Source organism: Heterobasidion irregulare, assembly GCF_000320585.1.
Source record: "Heterobasidion irregulare TC 32-1 unplaced genomic scaffold scaffold_12, whole genome shotgun sequence".
NCBI classification, from domain to species: Eukaryota; Fungi; Basidiomycota; class Agaricomycetes; order Russulales; family Bondarzewiaceae; genus Heterobasidion; species Heterobasidion irregulare.
The window spans coordinates 1,534,767-1,555,672 of NW_009258208.1; the positions used below are offsets into that span (position 1 = coordinate 1,534,767).

A 20,906-nucleotide genomic window follows, 5' to 3' on the forward strand; every position below is an offset into this window, starting at 1 on the left:
ACTCAGAATCTCTGAAGAAGCTACCAACTCTCGTCTTCCGAAGCACTATGTTGATCCATGTGCTGCTGACTCCACAGACTGTACTCCAGAAGCTTTAGATCTCTCGATTTCAGGAAACTCTGGGCTAAGTACCAAAGTGGACGAAGAGGTTGCGAGAAGGCAATACCGGCACGGCTTGAGAGCTATGAGGAGGTGGGTGAAGGACTGTAATCAAGCAGCTCAATCTTCCGGTGGATGGGCGTCTTGCGTGGTCAATGACAAACAGGTGAGAATATATCGTCGAGAGGAGACTGCTCGAAGTGTACGTCGTTGATTGCTATAAGCCACTTATCTCTGTGTAATGTAATTTTGTGCTCGCTGATTTGAAGTGTGCGGTGGATGTTTCATACCTAGGTGCTACTTGGCGGCGTACGGCCTCTGTAAGTATAGGCTGCGCGTCTGCTGTAGATGTAGATTTTTATAGAATTGGGCAGGATTCAACAAACATCACTGAAAAGTGGCTATGAGCAGTCAAATCGTGCAAGTGGTCCATTTTCTTTTGGAGTATCGATACCGACTTTGTAACGGTCAAATATACGCGTCAGGTTACACATATGTATGACTTCCATCGCCAACTCCAATTAGCGGCGATCGGGCGTCCCGCGTAGTCAATAACAGGCAGGCAAAAATATACCTTCGAGAGCCAGCTCGAGGTGTACGTTGTCGAGTACCGTCAACCATGCATCTTGAACTATTGTAATCTTGTTCTTGTTCTTTTGGGGTTGAGTGAACTCACGTTGAAATCACCTGAAGACGTCATGGGGTGACGAGTATCCTGTACAAACGAGGAAAAGGGACATCGAAGGGGTTGGATAAGGTTTGCCCAATAAAAACGAGGCTTGGAGCCGATAAGGCTGGCCGAGCAGTCGATAAGTATCCTTTTTGAAGACCCTCCCTGATGTTGAGCAGTGAACGGGTATAATGTATTCCTGGTTCAGTCGTACAAGCTTGTCCTGCTGCAACAATATTCATATCAATTCACCGGACGCAGTAGACAAACCATTTACCTGTTTGTGGAAACACTTGCACCCGAGCGAACGCTGTGTTAGCAGAGTCAAACATGGCCAACTACTGATTGATATGGCGTACCGACGAAGATGCGCTCGCGGAGGAAGATATTTGAGCGCGATGTTTACCAGACACCTGAAAAGCTTGAAAAGTAGGGTATGAAGACAAGTCAAAGGATATCGGACGCCTGCCGCTGCCTGTGTCCTGATCGATGACCTCAAAGGTGGCCGCACGGCAATATCCTGCGTATGCATACGCCAAATTTGGCACGACTAGTATGTTTTCCGTGTATTGTGTATTCAACTATACCTGTTGAACGTCCTTCAGCGGATAATTGGGAACTCCGAGTTCCGAAAGTTTTGCTCGGGCGATCAGAGCTCTCAAACGCCATAGCATCGCGCGGGGAGCTCGGCATTCGCGTATACGCCGTGAGGGGCCAGAACGGAAGAGAGAAGCCAACACTATGCTATACAGATGGTGCGGTTCAATTCACGAGAAGCGGGAAGACAGACGTCATCCGATTTGACGGTGCGACACAGCTCCGGTCGGATGCACCTCCCCCACGAATGGTTGAGGATTGGCTTGAAGTGGGGGAGCTGTCAAGTGCAAAATCAACGGCGTGAATAGATGACAGTAAGTGCGGCCGCGCTTGGACATGAGGAACATTCATGCTGTAGTGACTGGCCTTGTACCTTGAAATGGGGGTTGTCTGAACTTCCAACGCTCCTGGGCCTGATGAGGAGGTTCGACTGGGGGCGGTCGGTGGCTGTTACCTACAACCTGTCATAAAAGGACGCAGGTATCACGAGGTAACTCCCAAGGTGGGCAGCTGTGGTCAATGGCGGTTGTCCTGCCTCAAATGGAGAGAGGGCGGATTTTCTCAAAACCTAGTCTGCCACTGTCCTCGCCGGCTCCCGGCGCTCCCACGGCGGTTCGGAGGCGGTTTGGCATTGTTTGGCTCCCGACAACAGAGCTCTTTCGGCATCGGGCAGCTCATCGTCCTCGTCGTCCTCCACAATGGCGACCCTTTTTTCCTTGGCCAGAGCCAGGCCTCTCTACCTCTCTCCTAGCACCTTTCTCACATCTCGCGCAACGACATTCCGAAGCCTCCATGTCTCGCCCATAGGTGCGTTTTCTTCTCGACAATCGGTGGCGCCTCTGAACTCACAATTCACGCTGCTTTTCTTGCGCGCACATATACCGTTGTGATCTCATTCAGCACGAAAATCGAAAAAGGGGAGAAGGGCGGCGAGCGCCGACGTTGACAACCTCTTCACCGACTCGAATGACACGTCCGGCGACCTCTTCACCTTCACATCCTCCGAGTCCACACCCACCTCACCGTCAGCCTCCAATACTTCCCCGACGGGGCTTAGTTCCTCACTGCATCCAGCCTCCGCCAATACGAAGCACAACGGCCGCCTTGATCCAGCGGCGCGGGCACAGCGGTTCGAAGAGCTCTTTGTGTTCGTCCAGGTGCACATAGGTCGCAGCCCCACAGCCAAGGACGCGCTTCAGGTCCGCGACTCCGCATGGAAGCACCTCTTCTCGCTTGCCAAAGATCGTGCGCAGATGGAGCGCGTAGTCGCGATGTTCGCACAATGGCGAGAGGGCGGGCGGACGTTCAAGCCCGACATGGTCATGGCCTTCGTCCGTGAGTGCACTGCCCCTCTCTTCCTTCTCCTTCCGTTCTCTCCTGACTGTCTCTGATCTTCATGCACCTTTAGGTCGCTGCGAGGAACTCAAATGCCCCGACCTCGCGCTCGACGTGTTCTCGAACCGCCCAAAATATGGCATGGACCTTGCCTTGCCCGCTATAGGGCGCAGGCTACTGCACGCGCTGCACGCACACCACCCGCTCTCTGCCAGCGTCACCCTTGGCGCACTCTACGGGCTCTACCGTCTCCCCTCGCTTGCCTCGGACCCCATCGCCTGTGCCCTCCTCCTAACTGCATGTCTGCGTGCCACGACCGCCTCTGCTATCCCAGCCCCTCCGCCTTCCTCTGTATCCTCCTCCACATCACCTGACGCCCCGAGCGATGCTGTCACCATGCCGCCCATCGCGCCCGCTAAGTCTACCGCCAAGCCTGCGCGCGTCGTCGCAAATGCGCTGCTCCCCGTACTCCGTGATCTACTCGCGAAGACGGAGCCGATGCCGATCGACCCGAATGGCCCACGTAAGGGCGCGGGGCACGCGGGCGAGGTCGTGCGCGAGCGCGTGTGGCTCAAATGGTGCTTGCAGCGCATCGAACGCGCGCTGGTGAGCCGCGGCGAGGACGCGGGATGGGTGCATGAGTGGAGGGTAAGGAGTGGATATGTGAACGAGGAGACGATCGGGCGCGCAGCGGTATAGTAGTGGTTTGGATTAATGATTGAGCGGGTTTTCTTTGCGCTGCGCAGCGTTGCTTGGATTTGATCTGGATTTTCGACTTGAGTGTATGTGCGCCGCGTGCGGTGATACGAGGTGTCGTGCGCTTTCTGTCATTCTTACTCACGTTCTCTCTCTCTACGTTGGGCGCGCGGTTTCGACGTGAGTGGCAGTCATCGCTTTCTGATCCTGTTTCACATTGCGGGACCCGCAGTCTGCCAATGGTATCCTCGACCGCGCCGTCATTGTCGGTGGGGCATGCTAAGAGTGGTAGCGGCAGCCAAACTACCTTTTTGAAGCTGAGCGCTGGAGAAAATCTCGCGATAGGTGATCGCGTAGCTCGACGGTTAGCGCGCGTCTGCCGCGATTCGTGATATCGAGCCCTTGCTCGCTGTCGTGCGTTGATGTTCTTTACGTTCTTTATCCCTAATCATCGCCCCTTTGACGTCGGGTACGATGGTGGTTACCCGCCCTTGGGAACTCCAGACTGACGTCGCTTTATTTTTTTGGATCACATTTTGCATCAAGAAAACCTGACGTCGCTTTATTTTTTTGGATCACATTTTGCATCAAGGAAACCACCATCTCACCGCCGCGTTCTCTGACGTTGGTGATTCTGGCAGTGGTGGTGAGGGCAACCTCATCCCCTCTGCCGTCGTGGGCATTGTGCGGGCGCATGTTGTTCGTAACTGGGCCTTCTTTACGGTGATGGAGTGCAGCGCATAGGTTGGGGGGCAGACAGACTTCCTTTTGGAAGCTGGGCTATAAACCGCGATGGATCATGGTGGAGAGCGATGGTTGGGAGCGCGCGTGTGAGACGATGTATATGCGGCATGGATGAGCATCTCTGGGTGTGGATGCTGATTCTGATGTAGATGTAGATGTAGGCTGGGCAGATGCGGATTGCTCTAGGCGTAATGGACTATCGTAGAATTGAATGTCTAAGGGTGTATAGGCGCGTATGGCCATCTTCTTTACCGACGAAGTATCGTTGACACAGTCTTTTTCTGCGGCATGGACGTTGGTCTCCATGTTCATTCAGCCCACGCTCCGGCCTTTAAAAAAAGACCCGATGACTTGATCAAATGCAAGAGATTTTTTTGTTTCGCGTTCCGGTTTCACTTTTCCTCGGATGCAGGAGACATTCAAGCCAGCCAGACTCTCGGTATCTCAATCGATGTTCTGGATTCTCTTCCGACCTGAACGCATTGTGTATTGCGAAGGACCGATTGTGCTCCGCGGCAGCCGCAAGATTCAAGTTTCGGACGGCGAGCACATGCTTCTTCCAGACGGCATGCGACCTGAACCGGTGTTCACGTACTCTGCCCTATACAACACAACACGCTTTCATTGCTAGTGCCATCGGACGACGTGAGGTTCTCAGGAATACAACCCTTGTCGATCCGATGTACGGTTAGTTCTACTCAATGTTTCGCTTCGCCATGAGGTTCTTACTGTCTATCTCGGTTGTGGTACAATAGCGTCAACTTCCGACGTCGTGGTTCAAGCGCGCAGATGAATAACTACCCATGTGCCATACTGATACTCTCTCGATTCCAGAGTTTCACGTGCAGGCTGCCTGCTCATGGTTTCTACTTTACTAGTCGCAGATTTGACTTGCGTGTGAAGGTATGTTAAGTGAATGGCCTTCGGTTCTGCTTGATTGTCCGCTGGTGAGGCGGCCCGGGAACGATCAAATGAGATGGTCCACTTTGTCCTAAATGGTGGGTCAAACGGTGATTCCCATTGACTTTGCATGCTGCTACAGATCGGCTGTATGTCGGCCACAGTGGAGGTACGCATCAAGTTGACTCCGTGTGTCTCGGCTGAAGTCGTAGGCCTCTGTAGCGTGACTCTTCCTAGTGTTCGTGTTGTTAACCCCCTTATTTTTGCTCGCGTGTTCCGAAAGTCGGATCAGAAACCTGTGCACACTTTTCTCATGCACATGCAGATCAGATCGACTTTGACCGCACACTCTCGTCAATAGCGCTTGTTTATCGATCTCCTCGGCCCCAGAAGTGCGAATGAACGCCGTGAGAATGGTCTGTCCATTTCAGGCGCTGCTTGTCCATCTCGATGCCCATCATGCCGTCATCAAGGTGCTGTAGTCCATTCTGTTTTCCATGTTTGTCATATCGACCCGCAGGGCTGGAGCTTGGTAAACATATTGATGTGAGTGAGACCTATTCTGTCAACTCACTCGTGGTTTCTACGGTGACATAGAGTTCTCGGGCATGGGAGAAGGACACCCTTCGTCGCTATGTATCACGATCAAAGCTGCGTGATCATCTTCGGTTACCGTATCGAGTGGATGGGTTTTCATAGTCTGTTGGAAGATTCTAAGTAACGCATTTAGAGCATCGTGGACAGGTAACGACGGGCTAAATCAGTGTGTCGTTGCATATCGATGCCTGGGTCATCAGCATTGCTTCAGTGTGTTGATCTGTGCGTAATATTCATGCTTTCGATAATGAGGCTGCCCTCACCTGTGCTTGGACAGTCGAGTGGCGCAAAGTTCTAGAGAGCGTGGCAGTATGCTACCATATGATCATGTCTTTTATCTCTTCGCAGAGATTCTCTGTGCTCAATGACCTATATACTCATGGTCCGGCTCACTGTTCAGACGTAGATCAGAACCTTCCTTCATGATACGATATCTATCCGTCTGGCCCGCGTGCTCTCTCACGCAAATCGCATTTCGAACAGATGCGACATCTTACATCTACATGGGAAGTCAGAGTGGTCCTTGAGAAAGAATTGTCCTGAGACAGGATCTTTGCCACGCTCTCCATGCCCAGAGGTTAGAAAGGTAAGTCTTTCAGCTTTGATTCGGAGTGTCAGTCCATAGGCCTAACTCTTTCGTTTTCATGGCTTCCGCGGTCAGGACCGTCGATCTCCTTGAATATCTCGCTCCCTTTGAGGTCCTAGAAAAACCCCGCTTTGTTTCCAGTGAGCACATGTCATACATACTCCCCTATGTTCGGCTGACACAACAAAACTCACAAATTGGCCGCCGGTATGGCTATATTGTATGATCATTGTAGGCTTGATTCTCCTTCTGCGAGCATGAACGCCTGACTGAGGTAAGCTTCAGTCCTCACATTTGCAGATGAAGTGCGTGTCTTCTCCCTCAAGCATTCGTACTGGCAGACTGATGAACATCTAGGTTGAAATGTTCTGGGTAATGCTTGTATCAGTTGCCTTTGACATAGCTTTGAGATCGTCGTCTTCTAGAATAAGACAAACATACATGGTCCATCGGCAAAATTCTCTTTCTCATAGTGAGTTATTGGCATGTTGAACATGGAACCACGACTCAGCGCTAGGAAAGAATCGTTACTATGCTTTATTAGCTCTCGCGTTAGTCTAGCCACCCAAATCTACAACTTGAGTTTAGCTCAGATGTTTTCATTCCAGTTTCAACAACTATAGTGAGCAGTCCGTGGTGCCGGAGAATTGACGATAAATCTGATTGAAACGCACCAAGTCCTCTCCACGACTGCTCTGTCTGACACGGTGAGTCCTCCACAGAAGATTTAGAGCTCCTACTAAACTGGGTTCACAGTTGTGCGTGCTCTGCATCTTGACCGCATATAAAGTCGGTGATTGACCTTGGACCCCGCTGACCCCTACTTATGTGCGAGTGACCAGCATCCAAGCCTGTCAGGATATTGATCATCTTCTCTTCAGGTTGCACCTGGCTCAAATGGCAAGGATGGACAGCTGTATTCGTTACCGCAGCTTTAGTTGATGGTAGAATCTCTTGTGTCTGCCATATTCGAATAATGCTGATTGCGTACATTCAGCCACCCTGATGATGCATGTCTATGCACTGTGTCGTAGCGGAATTCACTGGAGTTGTAGACGCATCACGGGAATTATGGCGGTCGGCTTCCTATCAGCTATGAGCGCAGGTGTTGTCATCATATACGAGTCTTTGGAGGCCACCACAAGTTCGTCGCTGTGTAATTGTTAAACCCCCTTCTTTTCTTGATTCTATCTATCTCCTTCAGCTCAGGTCATCTACAATCCGCTGGTGGATGCATCGTTATGTGCAATAAGTGGTATCCCAAAATACGTGCCCCTCTTTTTCGTTCCGATGGCAACCTTAGAATTAGTCCTCGGCGGTTTGGCGACCTACACCTTGCTCCGCAACACTGGACTACGGTCACCGCAGCCGTCTCTAACCTTCAATGTGTGCTCGTACGGGATACGGCCATATACACTATCCTATACGCTTCGCTCATGAGGTTTATGTGTCCCAGTCACTGAAATATAACCTAGTATGTTTCTCACTTACTTATTGAATGCCCTCTTTGAGGCATTGTCTTCGGTGAGCTGGATTTTGGCGTTCCACCTGGAATGAATCTGACCCCTCGGTAATAGGAGAAATTAATTGAGTTACCCATCCCATTCGTCACAGTCATATCCTGTATCTTGACAAACCGGTTCATGCTGAACGTCTTCAGATGTCACCAGATGACAGTCATGCCAAGGCGTTTGTCGGCGATGAGCACATCTCTTTCGTAGATACGTCCCCAAAGGCGATGTGGTGGTGGATAGATATTGTAGCTATTTATTGGACAATCTATGAGATAATCTCCTGTGATGAATACTTCTCACTCGATCTGCTGATACGATCAAACATCTTCTATATGCCTTCGTCATTTTGAGAGAAGGTTTGTGAGCTCGACACTCAAAAAGCTTGAATCTGGAACATGGGTGCCGGCTCGACAGGTTTCAGGAAGAAACTATAATCATTGAATTTTCACGAATGAAAATGGTGTATATGCCGACACCTGACACGCCCTATCTGTGCCAATGGTAGATTCGAGTGAACTTTGTATTTTTCTGTTCTTTTTTGCTTTGCCACTGTGCGAACAATATCTGAATACTCTATGTTGAACACTAGAAATGAGATGCTAAGCATTCTTTGCGGCGTGCCTTTATGAGCAATGAGCGTAGAGATCAAAATGTTCCGATGACTATGAATTGTACTTACACGAGCCTCGTCCGCCGCAATGATATACTCAGATTTCTCAGTCACCTCAATTCTCTGACGTTTGAGGAGGGTAATAATGCTTTATGACCCTGGTTTTGTTCGATACCGACGGACCCGACGCCCAACTCGACCTTGGTGTCCAACTTCTTGAATGCTTCCGTGGAAGATCTTTAAACACAAATTGGTGCGCGCTGACCGGGCGGACATACGGCATGAAAGGAGATGCATCGGCACCTTCTTTTCATTCAATCTCTTCTAAAAATTCCTTACCCATGCCATCCGCGCCGCTCGTGAACGAGGGTGTCGCGATCATGACATCGTCAAACGTGCCGAGGGATGCTAACAATTCCTGACCGCAGAGCTGTAGGGAGGATGCATGACACCAAGTCAATGATGGGTGAAGGTAGTCACGAGAGATGTGGATTAATTTGCAGACCAGTTCCATAGATTTATGTGTAGAATGAATCTCTTCTACAATTACACCGATCACTATGCTGTTCTGGCGAATGGCGATAGCTGCTATCAATCCGGTTGGTCCGCTGCCCACCTATAAAAGTATCACGAGTGGGGTATAGGTCTGAAATCGTCATGTGCTCAGACTGATGATGAGGATCGCTGGCGTCGCCGGCATAGCTGGGAAAACAATGGAGATGCTTGTTGTTTTCATAATTTAAACAACTATATCCCGCGCGAGGTTAGCCAGGAATGGTCAGGACGTAGATGCACGGTGCCTGAGTAAGTTCTCTCATGGAGAGAAATCCATGATTTGCCCGATGCTCAGCAGTCAGCGAGTCAGCGCTCAGCTTATACTAGTCAAGTGGACGGGGGGAAGAGATGTTCCAGATGACATCGGCGGAGAGCGAAACCACCCCAGCACCCGTAGGACCCCGGATTGCTGACTTGCTGCTGGCGCTCATATATCCGCTCACTTCTCTCACAACTGCTTGAATTGAAATTTCAACACAAGCATTATGGCTCTGATGATTTTTTCACGCCTGTACCTCAAAGAACGTGGCCCCAAACTATCTCCTGAAGACCAGGGCATCGCATCCCATGTGCTTTGCCCACCCGTTGCGTTACGGGGTCCCATCATAGTCGACTCGCTTGATGGGTTTCGAGGAGCTGTCCGTTTGAAGTGAAAGACTCGGGTCACGCCAAACAATACTTGGAAGATAAGTTTCTGGTTGTTATATGCGATGACTACACGATAACCTTCCAGGTTTCCTTGTCGCACGTCGCTCAGATGTCTACCAAGACTCCTGTCGTTGTCAAATCCACCATTCAGGCGGTTGAGATACTTTTGGGAGAAACGATAGAGGATAATCAGACGACGAATATTGCTCACAAAGTGATGCGGCAGATACTCGGCTAGCGAAGTCCTAAATATACTCAGCTCGGAATAGTGGATTCGCAACTCAGAGACTCCAATCGTTCTCTGAAACATAGTGCAATTCTGTTGGAAGCTGAAGCCACCAGTCTATACACTTCCACAGATGAACACGTCATCCTCTGGAAATCTAAAGATGAGTCATAGCTCTTGTCAATGCATTTAGTAGGTCCTACCTAGATGGTCCGCTTCTCTCTGAGGTTTCCACTGTCCATCTCAGTTGCAGCGCAATGGCGTAGACGCCATTTTTCGGTGTCGCGAGCTAAGCACGCAGCTCATGTGCCATACTGATCCTCGCTCACTTCAGGAGTTTGATATGCAAATTTTCTGCTCACGTTTTTACATCACCAGTCGCAGATAAGACTTGCACCTGAAGGTATGTCTGTGAATAGCCTTCGATTTCATTCCACTACCCGCTGGCAAGGCGGCTCGGGAATGACAGAATCCGATGATTTCCCACGTGGTTGTGGGTCAATGGCGACTTCCATTGATGAACACTCCGCATGCTGCTACAGATCGGCTGTATGGCGGCCACAGTTGAGGTGAGCATCAAGCTGACTCCCTTGGTCTCGACTGAAGTTGTAGACCTCTCTAGCGTGATATTTCCCAGCGTCTCGTGTCGTGAAACCTACTTATATATGGAACCCATGCGCACTTTGCACACACTGGCACGTGTACATCGGACCCATTTTCGACCACCACACATGCTTGTAAATGGTGCTTGTTTACCGATCCTTCCGGCGCCAGTTTTCTTCTTTTATTCGTGCGAATGCACGTCATGAGAAAACTCAGTCCATTTGAGGCACTGCTCGTCAATCTTGACGCCTATCATGCCGTCATCAAGGTGCTGAAAAATAGTCTCTTTTCCATGCTTGTCATGTCGGCCTGCAGAGCTTGGTAGACATATGTATGTGAGTGATCAATTCTGTCAATTCAAGCAAGTTTCTCAAGTTGACACGGAATTTTCGGGCTTAGGGGAAGAAAGCCTTCCATCACTATTCATCACAATCAAAGCTGCGCGATCATCTTAGTCTGCGTCCTCCGTATTGAGTTGAGGCTTCTTTATAGTCTGTTGGAGGGAATTTTTGAATCAACGTATCTAGAGCACCGTGGACAGATGTTAACGCCAAATCAGTATGTCTTCGCATACAATCGTTTGGGTCACCAGCGTCGTCTCAATGTTTGGTTGCGAGCAATTTTCCAGGCTTTGATGATGAATGTGTCCTCACCTGTATATTTATAGCAGTGGAGTGGTGATTCCCTGAGCGTGGCAGCTACCATACGATCGTGTGGGCTTCCCCTCCATGTAAAGAGTATCTGTGTTCAGTGACCCGTATACTCATGGCCTGGCCATTCGGACGTAGATCAGAACCTGATCCTCCATGATGCAATGGGTTACGCTGCTCCCACACAACGCGAGTTGCGGTGGTATCAATGTCTATACATCCCCGTCGGGACCGCTTGTGCCACAAGGAGTTTGCAATTCGAATAGATACAATCTACATGGGAAGTCCGGGTGATCATCAGCTTTGAGAGGACATCGCCCCGAGACAGGATCTTTGATCAGATGCCACGCTTGCCATGCTCGGAGGATATAAAGGTAAGTCTCCTAGTTCTGATTCGGAGAGTCAGTTGATAGACCCAACTCTTTCGTTTTCATGGCTTCCGCGGTCAGGACCGTAGATTTCCTTCAATCTGTCACTGCTCTTGATGACCTCGAAAAAATCCGCCTTGCTGCATGTAAGCCAATGTCATAGATGACCTTCCAATTTTAGCTGACACGACTCACCAAGTGGTTACCAGTATGGCGATATTCTATGATCATTGTGGGCTTAATTCTCTCTCTCGAGCATGAATCCCTGACTGAGGGAAGCTTCAGTCCTCACATTTGCAGATGAAGTGCGTGTCTTCTCCCTCAAGCATTCGTACTTACAGACTGATGAATATCCAGGTTGAAATGGCCTGGGTAAGGCTTGTATCAGTTGCCCCCGACATAGCTTTGAGAACGTCATCTTCTGGAATAGGACAAACATACATGGTCCATCGGCAAAATCCTATTTTTAATTGTGAGTTCTTGGTATCTCTGAAATAGAACGACCACTCAGAGCTGGGGAAGAATCGTTACTACGGTTTATCAACTGTCTTGTACGCCTTCCAGTCATTGAATCCTTTGAATATGAGTTTAGCTGAGGTTTTTCATCTTAGTTTCAACAATTATGGTGAGCAAGTCGTGTTCAAGGACTGGTGAATAATGAACCTGATTGAAGCGCACTCAAGCCCTCTTTGCAACCGCTTTGTCTGACTCGGTTAGTCATCCACAGATGATTCATCACTCATACTAAACTTGGCACACAGTTGTGCGTGCTCTGCATCTTGAAGTCGATGATTGATCTTGAACCCCGCTGACCTTTACTTAGTTGTGAGTAGCTAGCAACGGTGTCTGTCGAGATTTTGATCATTTTCCTGTTAGGTCGCTACTGGCTCAACTGGCAGGGATGGACAGGTGTGTTCATCACCGCGGCTTTGGTTGATGGTAGAGTCGTTTGCATCCACCTTATTCGACTATTACTGATTGCGCTCATTCAGTCACATTGATGATGCGTGTATATGCACTGTGTCGTAGTGGAATGCGCTGGAGTCGTAGACGGATCATGGGATGCATGGCGGTTGGCTTCCTTTCAGCTATGAGTGCAAGTGCTTTCATCATATACAAGGCTCTTCATGCAGTCACAAGTTCGTCGCTGCTTGATTGATGAATGCCTTTTGTTTGTTGATTGTATCTATCCCTTCAGCGCAAGTCATCCACAATCCACTGGTGCATGCGCCATTCTGTGCAACAAGTAACGTTCCGAAATACTTGCCCCTCTATTTTGTTCCGATAGCGGCCTTGGAAGTTGTGCTCGGTGGTCTGGCAACTTATACCTTATTCCACGACACCGGACACCAGTTATCATTGCAACTGTCTGCTGACCTTCAACGTGTGCTCGTGCGAGACACAGCCATATACACCATCCTGTACGCCTTTTCTCTTCCAATTTGCGTGCCTAAGTTACTAAAATCGCACTTAGTATGTTCTCCGTGTATTTATTCAATGCCTTCTTCTGGGTACTGTCTCTGGTAAGTGGGATTGCTGCCTTGGACCTAATGCATTCTTGATGCCTTGACAATAGGAACAATTGCTCGAGTTCCCAATTCCATTTGTCATGGCCACATCCTGTATCTTGACCAACCGCTTCATGCTCAATGTCTTTAGATCTCACCAGAAGACAGTCATGTCAAGGCGTTTGTCCGCGATGAGTGCGTTGTTGTGCACAACTTCGTAGATACATCTTCAAAAGCGACATGGTGATGGATAGACATCGGGCATCTTTTCGCAGACTCACGCCACCCCAAAGGATATGCATCGGAATCCGGTCGCTACGTTGCATGGGATGGCCCGGTTCGATCTTTCAGCTCACTAGCTTGGCTCTAGGCAATACCATTGTAAATTCTGAATAAATACCTGCGATAATATTATTGACATTTCAAAGCAGCGGTCCTAAAGCAAGGAAAGACACGTCGCTGCTCGTCTGCGCAGTATACACGTGCATATCATTTGCACACAATCCTGAATTGTCTGATTCAAGAGTCAAGAAGTCATCTTATAGTCATGTAAGCGTAAAAGCAAAACGTGTAGATCGTCATCAGGCTACATCACTTGCCAGTAATATATTGTCAAAACACGCACTGGCATCTGTGCACATGTCTCTGATGGTCAAAGGAGCAACGTGCTAACGATTGTCCACTTCGCATCGCAACACTCACAAAACGCGAGCGCTATGCAGTTTCGACACCAGACGCAAACCCCGCGAGAAATCGACGCAGCTGCTCCACATCAGTTGCAAAAGCGCCAATCATCCCATCCGGCCTAACCAAGGCATACAGCCTCGACGTCTCATCCACCTCGAAACCTGCATACGCGTGTCCTTTGCTATCAACGAACGAGCGAGTGCCTGGCACATCCGCAGGAGCATGGGAGCCAGCTGGAAACAATAGAATAGTCGAAGCGAGGCCAGCGCGGCGATACTTGTCGAGCGCGGAAATTGATGTATCCAGATCTACGGAGGTGCGTCCGACGAACACGAGGATATAATGCTTGTTCAAGCCAGCTATAGCGTTGAAAAGTGTCGTTTGTACACCTGTGGCCGTATCCACCAAGAAGGAAGCGTCTGGCGCACGATCACCTGCGCGGAGCTTGTCTCCTGCGACGCCATACGGGCTCACTTTCGCCTTCGCGCTCTCGATCTTCTTAGCTTCTTCTTGAGTTTCCCTGCCCTCGAACACAATCGGACTCCAGCGACAGTTGACGCCGAGCTGCAACCCCTGCCGCGGTCTCCACATAGGGTCGCCCGGCACCCCATCCCTCTTCCGCGCCTCGAGTGTGGAAGGAGGCATACGAGCAAATGCGAGACGGTGGAGATCAGAGGTGAGGTTGAGCATCTCGGCGACAACAGGCATGCGCTCGTCTTCATATGTTTGTAGGAGAGAAGGTGAGGAGAGACGCTTATGAACGAGGGCGAGTTTCCAGCTGATGTTGGCCTGATGGCAATATAGTGAGCAATGTGACGTACATGTGAAAACGGAGTTGCGACTGACCGCGTCAAGAATCCCGGTGTTCGCGCCTTGGCCGCCCGCTGGAGAGTGACAGTGCGCGGATTCTATGAACCGACTTGTGACTGAGTTTTCCACGAAACAAGGGCATGTTTATTCATACCGCCAACCAAGAAGACGCGCCCCACGCTGAATCTGTCGACCATGCGAATGTTTGCTCTAGTCATGACGCGTCAGCTATCAGAAAAAACTAAAGATGCATAATTCGTGCCTCCATTCTGAAATGCATGTCGCGTTTTTCAGCTTGATATCGTTCGACTTGCTGATGTGATTGAACATCTTCTGTATGCCTTCGTCATCTTGTGGGAGAGGGTTCGGGAGCTCGGCACCCATAGCTTGAATCTGGAACATGGGTGCTGGCTCGACAGGTTTGAGAAAGAACCTACATGAACATTAACGATCGTTAAATAATTACGCAGTTGACCAATTAAAATAACGTACACTCCAACACCGAACACACCCCATCTGTGCCAATGCTAAGTTCGAGTGAATATTGATGGTTGCTGTAGAGCAAATCACCAACTTACTGTGCGATCAATATCTGTACACTCTACATTCGCCACGAACATCTTGTCACCCTCCTCAGTATTTCCTAGAAATGATACACCGAGCATCCGCCGTGTAGTGCCTTTATGATCAATGAGAACTGAGATCAAACTGATCCAACGACTGTGCACACACCACGGGCACCATCCGCAGCAATTATATACTCGTATTCCTCAGTAATCTCCATGTCTTGACCTTTGAGGCGAGCGAAGACTGTGTTAGAGCCCTCGCTCTGTTCAATCCCGACCAACTCGACGCTCAACTCGACCTTGGTGCCCAACTTCTCTAAGTGCTTCCGTAAAACGTCCTCGAACACGGATTGGTGCACGCTGATCGGGTGGACGTAGGGTGTACCGAGAGACGCATCGGCCTCTTCTGCCCATTTGATCTCTTCCACGATTGCCTTACCTATGCCATGCGCACCGATCATAAACGGGGGCGTCGCGATGGTCATGACGTCGTCAAGCACGCCGATGGATGCTAGCACTTCCTGAGTGCGGGGCTGTAGTGATGATGCATAGCACGAAGTCAGTCATGGCAGGACAAGTCACAAGAGACTTGATTGACTTGAAGCGCAGTTCCGCGAATGCCTCCGTGAAATGAATCTCTTTTCTCAATTACCCGAATCGGTATGCCGTTCTGGCGAAGAGTGATGGCTGCTATCAACCCTGTTGGCCCGCTGCCCACCTATAAAGGTATCACTGGTGGTATATAACCATGAAGTGCACAAACTTACAATGAGGATCGCTGGCGTCGCCGACATAGCTGGGTGCGATAGAGATGACGTTCGCGTTCGAACGGCTTTCGGAAATTGGGAATACAAATCCGACTCAACCAGAACAAATTTGCCTCGGACGAGATACCCGTAACTGATGTTTGACGCTCAAAAACAAGATCTTCGGCTCCTGGAACATGATATGAGTAAAAACGAGGTCAAAGCGGGGACATGTGGGAGGACCCTGTGATCTGATTTATGGTATGTGCTTACCTAGCAATGGTTATTATCGGCGACTACTGAGAGATCGAAGAAGATCGAAGCTGCAAGACGCCTCAAAGTGCATTGGAGAACAATCAGTCAGACGCTGGAGGACTGTGTCATGATTCTGGAAGTGTTCCGGAGGATCAGGTAGATTCCGTAGTCCTAGAGAGGAGCCCCGATAGCAGTGATTTTTACAAGCACAACTTGAGGCAGTATCATGCCTTTTGATTAAATCCTGAAAGTGGGAAGACGCGTGGGCTGGACGCTCACACCAGCGGAGAAAGGATTCGGATCTATCCGAAGAATGTCGAGCTGGTTCGAACGTGTTCGAACTGATCACGATCTCGGATGCCATTCGGGAATTGGACTTGCGAAAGCTACATACAGCCTGCTACGGCCTGCTACAGCGCCTTCGTCATGAACATTGATTATCATGGCTTAACACTTCGGATATCCACACGGCACTGTCGAAACGAGTAAATATTCGCTGTCACACCACATCCCACCATCCCCATTCAACAGGTCATCAGGAAGAACGGATCGTCGTCATTTTCCCCACACTGTCTTCTCACCGGGTCCTCCACACTTCTCTCTCGTAAAATCCTGATACTACTTGTGACTGACTGCCAAAATGTCGCAAAGTTTCGCGTGAAGCGCTCTGGACCTAGATCTTCCACGTATGAGATCACGGGTCAAGTGCTGTGTCCAAACTCGACATCATATCCGGTAATTTCTCTGCTTAATCCTGCGAGAATCTGATGGATAGACGCCTAGCGAGTCAGCTCTTGTCATATGAGATGAGTATCGATATACCAATAGCGCCTCATTGCAACGTACTAGTCGTCCTGCTCGCACCGTCAACATCGGCGGTCACTAGCAACGCAGACTTCATTATAACTTCCTCCCAATTCCCATATCGGTGAGTATTTCTAATAGATTTGTCTTGATTATTTCCTGACCTATAACTACTCCTGTGCAGACGCGTATGTATTTATGGTGGGCGTTTTTGACTATCTCTCACTGTTGCCTCGATATCAGCATCCGTCGAGACACGTATCAAATGATGGACCCCAATGGAACTATGGTAGAGACAACCGACGTGCTGATCATTGGCGCTGGGCCTGCCGGGCTCATGTGCGCGAACGCCCTTGGGGAATTAGGTGTCCAGACAATCATCGTCGATCGCAGGTAAGAGCTTGTGAATTTTGCAAGAGTGCTCTCTGACGCGACCTTTATTTATATCAATGCAGACAACCAGGGGAGTCGTATGGGCAAGCTGATGGTATCCAACCTGGTACCGCCGAGATATGGCAGAGCTATGGATTGAGAGAACGTCTTATGAAAGAAGGGTGGCCAATCCTTGCACTGGTGCGCCTGCGTTTATAGCATTCCGAAATCACAGGTCCAAGCACAATTGTTGATTCTTTTCTCTTCTCAGGCAGCGTATATGACCAACCCAGAGACTGAACACATTGAGGTAGCTCATGGACACTCCTTTGATCTAAGATTGGCAGCTCACCTGGCCACTATACTCAGAGACAACCTCTGGTACCCAACATATCAGTAGCTGATGCGCGGTATCCTTACGAGGCAAGCATCCTTACGTCGCTGATCTACATCTGAACGGAGTCTTTACAAACTATATAGGTTACCATTCCCATAGAAGGTATGGAAGGAATACTCAAAGACTCGTCAGCGAAATATGGTGTACACGTAGAACAACCGTACGTCCCCACTGCCTTACAGATTGATGAGGCGGTGGACGTGCATGACCTCAATTCATACCCTGTGAAAGTACGTGTATCCTCTACATCATACTCTAGTGCATGGATTCCTGGGTTTCGAGAAAGTGCTGAGCGCAGGTGACTTGTGGGTAGGTCACGTTGGCTCGACCAGAAAGGAAAGAAGCAATGGAGAAGCGAGTCGTCCATGCAAAGTATTTAGTAGGCTGCGATGGTATGATATACTGTTATCGTCGTATTTTTGCTTGAGTTAACTTCACTGCGCGTGGCGCGCAGGTGCACGCTCTTGGGTTCGTGATGCCATGGGTATCAAGATGGAGCGTGACGGTGGTGCGCGGGCTCCCCAAAGATCTTTTGGATTCGTTGACTTTTGGATTCGTGTCAATTATAGAGGATCGTCCGATCAACTGGGGCGTCCTAGATTTCACGCCGACGGGCACGTTCCCCGACACGCGCATCAAGTGTATCATCACATCTCCGGTGTGCGGGATGATTGGGGTTGAGTACTCCTCTATCCACATACAGTCACGCTGATTCCTGAGACTGGCGACAATAGTTGGTTCCCAAGCCAGGTGGAACCGCGCGTCTCTACGTTCCCCTTGTTCCTGAGCACTGGGAAAAGCGGAAGTTCACGCGCGAGGAGCTTGTCGCTTCGGTACAGAGCACGGTGAACAAAGTATGCACCCCCTCGGCACCCTCTCTTGTGCTGGGATTGACATCTTCATGCGCAACAGGTCTTCAAACCGTATGAAATGAATATCACCAATTGCACCTGGGCGAGCACATACAAGGGTGGGCGGTTCGAATTCAATAGATTGAGCGCAAGCTGACCCCGTTCATCACAGTTGTCCAACAGGTCGCGTCCGCCTACTCTGTCCAAAACCGTGTCTTTATCGCTGGTGACGCTTGTAAGTTTTGTCTCGACCACGTTCTTAAATTGTTCGATCATCATGGCTATGCCTTGAACGTTCAGGCCACACGCATTCCCCTAAAGCAGGCCAGGGTGCAAATGCATCCATGCGTGACACGCACAATCTCGGTACATTTCATCATCCAAGCTTATTGACTATGCACTCACAAGCGCCTTGTTTGAATCCCCCAGCGTGGAAAATTGCATATGTCCTTCGCGGCTGGGCCAAGCCCTCTTTACTCTCGACGTATGATACCGAGCGACGGGCCTACGCGCGCGAACTCATCGCTCTCGATCGGCACGTTGCGAAGGCTTTCGAGTTGGGTGGGAGCGAGGGCAAATACAAGCGGTAGGCATTAGTGTTGACTCCATAACATCGCGTAGCGGTCTTGACGATGCGCGAATATAGTATATGGGAAGACAAGAACAGGTTCCTTAGGTACGCTAATGTTCGTCTCTTCTGTACCCAGATCTAACTCCGCATGAAACAGTGGAATCGGTATCCTTTATCATTCTCCCCTGACCCCGGTCGAAGAACCCTCTCCCCTTGCATCAGGATTGATCCCCGGAGAGCGTCTACCGCCCTCGCCCATCCTCAGGCTCAACGATTGGCATTCGCTCAATGTACAGGATCTCATCATCTCTGACGGTTCTTTCAAACTGCTTGTATTTCCCGGCACCCTGAGCGCTGCGCAAAAACCCGAAGGACTGGCGACCTTTGCCGAGAAGGTCCTCAGCGGAATCGCCGATGTGAAAGGTACAGTGACAGGGGATGGTCAGAGGGAGAGAGCGTTGTTGCGACTATATGTTGTTCTCGCGGGATCCAAAGAAGGATTGCACTGGACAGATGTCCCAGATGTCGTCCGCGACGCCAAAATGTATGTCTGCACCTCCTTGGTCTCTCGACTGTGGTTTGAACTTGCATTTTTTAGCGTGCATGTTGAGGATTCTGTCGTTGAAGTTGCTGGTGGTGGTGGAAAGAAGACATACATGCAGTACGGGATCGACGCTACTGTCGGTGCAGTTGTGTTAATCAGGCCAGATGCGCACATCTCGCTGGTCACATCCGTGGACATGCAAGGGGCCGAAAGAGTGGCAGCGTTCATTCGGTCTCTGTGAATTTGTAGAGCAGTATCATGCATACATGTTCCCGTGATACAATGCAGCGGGAAGGAATCCAGGTCCTCGTTTCTTGCTATCTGTGTAAATCAGCAATTATAGTATTATAGTCATCGTTCTGGACAGATTGTCTGCATCTCGTATCTCTGTTGTCTTTTGATCATTTCCCTCCGGGGAACAGGAGAGTAATTGCCGGTCAGACAAGAACAAACACGACGATGCAAAGAGCACGAGACGTATGCAACGCCATAGGGCCCTCACAGATTGCGAAAGACGAATGGCGGGAGCCGTGGGAGCACTGCCCTATACAACGTAGTGGAGTTTCTGAGCGCTACCCGCATGATACTTTCGTGACTTCCCCCGAATCGGTCCATAAAACGCGGTGAACGTACAACACGTAGGCAAAACCCTCAATCGGAACTTCATCTTCTGCGACGTACGGGTCAGCTTGCCACAAAGGAACGCCATAGCCGACGCCTGAAAGCTTCTGCTCATATCTCGCATGGTACGTTGGCGGCATCGAATATGGGAGAGAGGTGATCCACAAAGGTGAGCTGGTGTGGAGATACTGTTGTATATCAGAAGCCACTTGGTAACAGTGGGATCACAGACGAGGCAGTCCCTTACACCTTATTCGACCGTCCAAATCCCATTCTGAAAGTGGATGAACGTACATTGTGCAACTGACACCCATATCAATGAAGAAACCTGAACAAACTATCAATTGCGCTCCGACTGACAAATAGAAAGGTGAAAGCCTCACGGCCAATTCTGGGAAGCTCTGGGCACGACACGAGACTATGCTACCTAGGTGGATTGTGTTATCCACGGCCCCTCCAAGTGAGAGTTTCGATCGTGTGGAATTACAGCAAGCCACTGGACAACGTCTGCAGTACTGTCTTCAGTTGTCTTTCTTCTGTGCAAGGTCAACCACGGAGGCTATAGTCAGGCTTGAGTACAGTCTGTCTGCAGACTGTCTGCAGCGACTTGCAAACAGAAGAATTCCCACGCGGTTCTGACACCCGACCTCACCCGACCAGCTGCGCGCCCGGCCAGTGCCCGGCTGCATCGCGAGCGACGGATTCACGATCGTCTTCTCTGATCTGTTACAGAGAACTCTGTCGACCAGGCTGTGATACTGCTGTGATGCCTTGCT

The 20,906-nt window shown here is 49.9% G+C and overlaps 12 protein-coding genes across 12 annotated transcripts; 9 read left to right on the forward strand and 3 right to left on the reverse strand.

Annotated features, from left to right (window-relative positions):
- Window positions 1-1,258: 1,258 nt before the first annotated feature.
- HETIRDRAFT_106763 (uncharacterized protein) lies at window positions 1,259-1,670 on the forward strand (the record flags this gene model as incomplete). The annotated part of the gene is made up of 2 exons (XM_009554113.1): window positions 1,259-1,322; window positions 1,375-1,670. 2 exons carry the CDS (start codon window positions 1,259-1,261, stop codon window positions 1,668-1,670), a joined length of 360 nt encoding a protein of 119 aa, XP_009552408.1.
- A 330-nt stretch (window positions 1,671-2,000) lies between these two features.
- Window positions 2,001-3,659, forward strand: HETIRDRAFT_412334 (uncharacterized protein). The gene is made up of 3 exons (XM_009554114.1): window positions 2,001-2,173; window positions 2,267-2,701; window positions 2,775-3,659. Exons 1-3 carry the CDS (start codon window positions 2,065-2,067, stop codon window positions 3,398-3,400), a joined length of 1,170 nt encoding a protein of 389 aa, XP_009552409.1. The 5' UTR covers window positions 2,001-2,064; the 3' UTR covers window positions 3,401-3,659.
- On the reverse strand, window positions 3,512-4,450 carry HETIRDRAFT_412335 (uncharacterized protein; the record flags this gene model as incomplete). Its single annotated transcript, XM_009554115.1, has 3 exons — window positions 3,512-3,577; window positions 3,630-3,811; window positions 3,944-4,450. The coding sequence occupies one exon, from the start codon at window positions 4,445-4,447 to the stop codon at window positions 4,178-4,180; it is 270 nt and encodes an 89-aa protein (XP_009552410.1). The 3' UTR covers window positions 3,512-3,577; window positions 3,630-3,811; window positions 3,944-4,177.
- On the forward strand, window positions 3,820-4,124 carry HETIRDRAFT_422768 (uncharacterized protein; the record flags this gene model as incomplete). Its single annotated transcript, XM_009554116.1, has 2 exons — window positions 3,820-3,866; window positions 3,944-4,124. 2 exons carry the CDS (start codon window positions 3,820-3,822, stop codon window positions 4,122-4,124), a joined length of 228 nt encoding a protein of 75 aa, XP_009552411.1.
- A 989-nt stretch (window positions 4,451-5,439) lies between the features above and the next one.
- HETIRDRAFT_162959 (uncharacterized protein) lies at window positions 5,440-5,762 on the forward strand (the record flags this gene model as incomplete). The annotated part of the gene is made up of 3 exons (XM_009554117.1): window positions 5,440-5,514; window positions 5,562-5,587; window positions 5,639-5,762. The coding sequence occupies 3 exons, from the start codon at window positions 5,440-5,442 to the stop codon at window positions 5,760-5,762; spliced, it is 225 nt and encodes a 74-aa protein (XP_009552412.1).
- Window positions 5,763-6,282: 520 nt separating this feature from the next.
- On the forward strand, window positions 6,283-6,716 carry HETIRDRAFT_162960 (uncharacterized protein; the record flags this gene model as incomplete). The annotated part of the gene is made up of 3 exons (XM_009554118.1): window positions 6,283-6,364; window positions 6,510-6,529; window positions 6,582-6,716. 3 exons carry the CDS (start codon window positions 6,283-6,285, stop codon window positions 6,714-6,716), a joined length of 237 nt encoding a protein of 78 aa, XP_009552413.1.
- A 513-nt stretch (window positions 6,717-7,229) lies between these two features.
- HETIRDRAFT_422770 (uncharacterized protein) lies at window positions 7,230-7,664 on the forward strand (the record flags this gene model as incomplete). Its single annotated transcript, XM_009554119.1, has 2 exons — window positions 7,230-7,368; window positions 7,429-7,664. The coding sequence occupies 2 exons, from the start codon at window positions 7,230-7,232 to the stop codon at window positions 7,662-7,664; spliced, it is 375 nt and encodes a 124-aa protein (XP_009552414.1).
- A 695-nt stretch (window positions 7,665-8,359) lies between these two features.
- On the forward strand, window positions 8,360-9,217 carry HETIRDRAFT_144002 (uncharacterized protein). Its single transcript, XM_009554120.1, has 2 exons — window positions 8,360-8,778; window positions 8,854-9,217. The coding sequence occupies exon 1, from the start codon at window positions 8,501-8,503 to the stop codon at window positions 8,768-8,770; it is 270 nt and encodes an 89-aa protein (XP_009552415.1). The 5' UTR covers window positions 8,360-8,500; the 3' UTR covers window positions 8,771-8,778; window positions 8,854-9,217.
- On the reverse strand, window positions 8,867-9,166 carry HETIRDRAFT_330513 (uncharacterized protein; the record flags this gene model as incomplete). The annotated part of the gene is made up of 2 exons (XM_009554121.1): window positions 8,867-9,095; window positions 9,144-9,166. The coding sequence occupies 2 exons, from the start codon at window positions 9,164-9,166 to the stop codon at window positions 8,867-8,869; spliced, it is 252 nt and encodes an 83-aa protein (XP_009552416.1).
- A 3,339-nt stretch (window positions 9,218-12,556) lies between the features above and the next one.
- Window positions 12,557-13,127, forward strand: HETIRDRAFT_422772 (uncharacterized protein; the record flags this gene model as incomplete). Its single annotated transcript, XM_009554122.1, has 3 exons — window positions 12,557-12,819; window positions 12,873-12,921; window positions 12,975-13,127. 3 exons carry the CDS (start codon window positions 12,557-12,559, stop codon window positions 13,125-13,127), a joined length of 465 nt encoding a protein of 154 aa, XP_009552417.1.
- A 301-nt stretch (window positions 13,128-13,428) lies between these two features.
- On the reverse strand, window positions 13,429-15,763 carry HETIRDRAFT_461161 (uncharacterized protein; the record flags this gene model as incomplete). The annotated part of the gene is made up of 9 exons (XM_009554123.1): window positions 13,429-14,382; window positions 14,440-14,501; window positions 14,558-14,613; window positions 14,666-14,836; window positions 14,896-14,930; window positions 14,982-15,082; window positions 15,136-15,502; window positions 15,622-15,687; window positions 15,737-15,763. The coding sequence occupies 9 exons, from the start codon at window positions 15,761-15,763 to the stop codon at window positions 13,621-13,623; spliced, it is 1,647 nt and encodes a 548-aa protein (XP_009552418.1). The 3' UTR covers window positions 13,429-13,620.
- A 1,279-nt stretch (window positions 15,764-17,042) lies between these two features.
- Window positions 17,043-19,872, forward strand: HETIRDRAFT_152543 (uncharacterized protein; the record flags this gene model as incomplete). Its single annotated transcript, XM_009554124.1, has 13 exons — window positions 17,043-17,167; window positions 17,230-17,347; window positions 17,627-17,773; window positions 17,857-17,935; window positions 17,998-18,051; window positions 18,113-18,219; window positions 18,278-18,397; window positions 18,456-18,513; window positions 18,567-18,629; window positions 18,695-18,980; window positions 19,041-19,070; window positions 19,123-19,509; window positions 19,564-19,872. 13 exons carry the CDS (start codon window positions 17,043-17,045, stop codon window positions 19,748-19,750), a joined length of 1,761 nt encoding a protein of 586 aa, XP_009552419.1. The 3' UTR covers window positions 19,751-19,872.
- Between the last annotated feature and the right edge of the window lie 1,034 nt (window positions 19,873-20,906).

Excerpts from the sequence above, each read along its gene's own strand:
- HETIRDRAFT_412334 (XM_009554114.1), top strand. The coding sequence starts at position 2,065 with ATGGCGACCCTTTTTTCCTTGGCCAGAGCCAGGCCTCTCTACCTCTCT. Across the intron at positions 2,174-2,266 it reads CCTCCATGTCTCGCCCATAG|CACGAAAATCGAAAAAGGGG; the intron begins GTGCGTTTTCTT and ends GATCTCATTCAG. Across the intron at positions 2,702-2,774 it reads CATGGTCATGGCCTTCGTCC|GTCGCTGCGAGGAACTCAAA; the intron begins GTGAGTGCACTG and ends ATGCACCTTTAG.
- HETIRDRAFT_144002 (XM_009554120.1), top strand. The coding sequence starts at position 8,501 with ATGACCCTGGTTTTGTTCGATACCGACGGACCCGACGCCCAACTCGAC.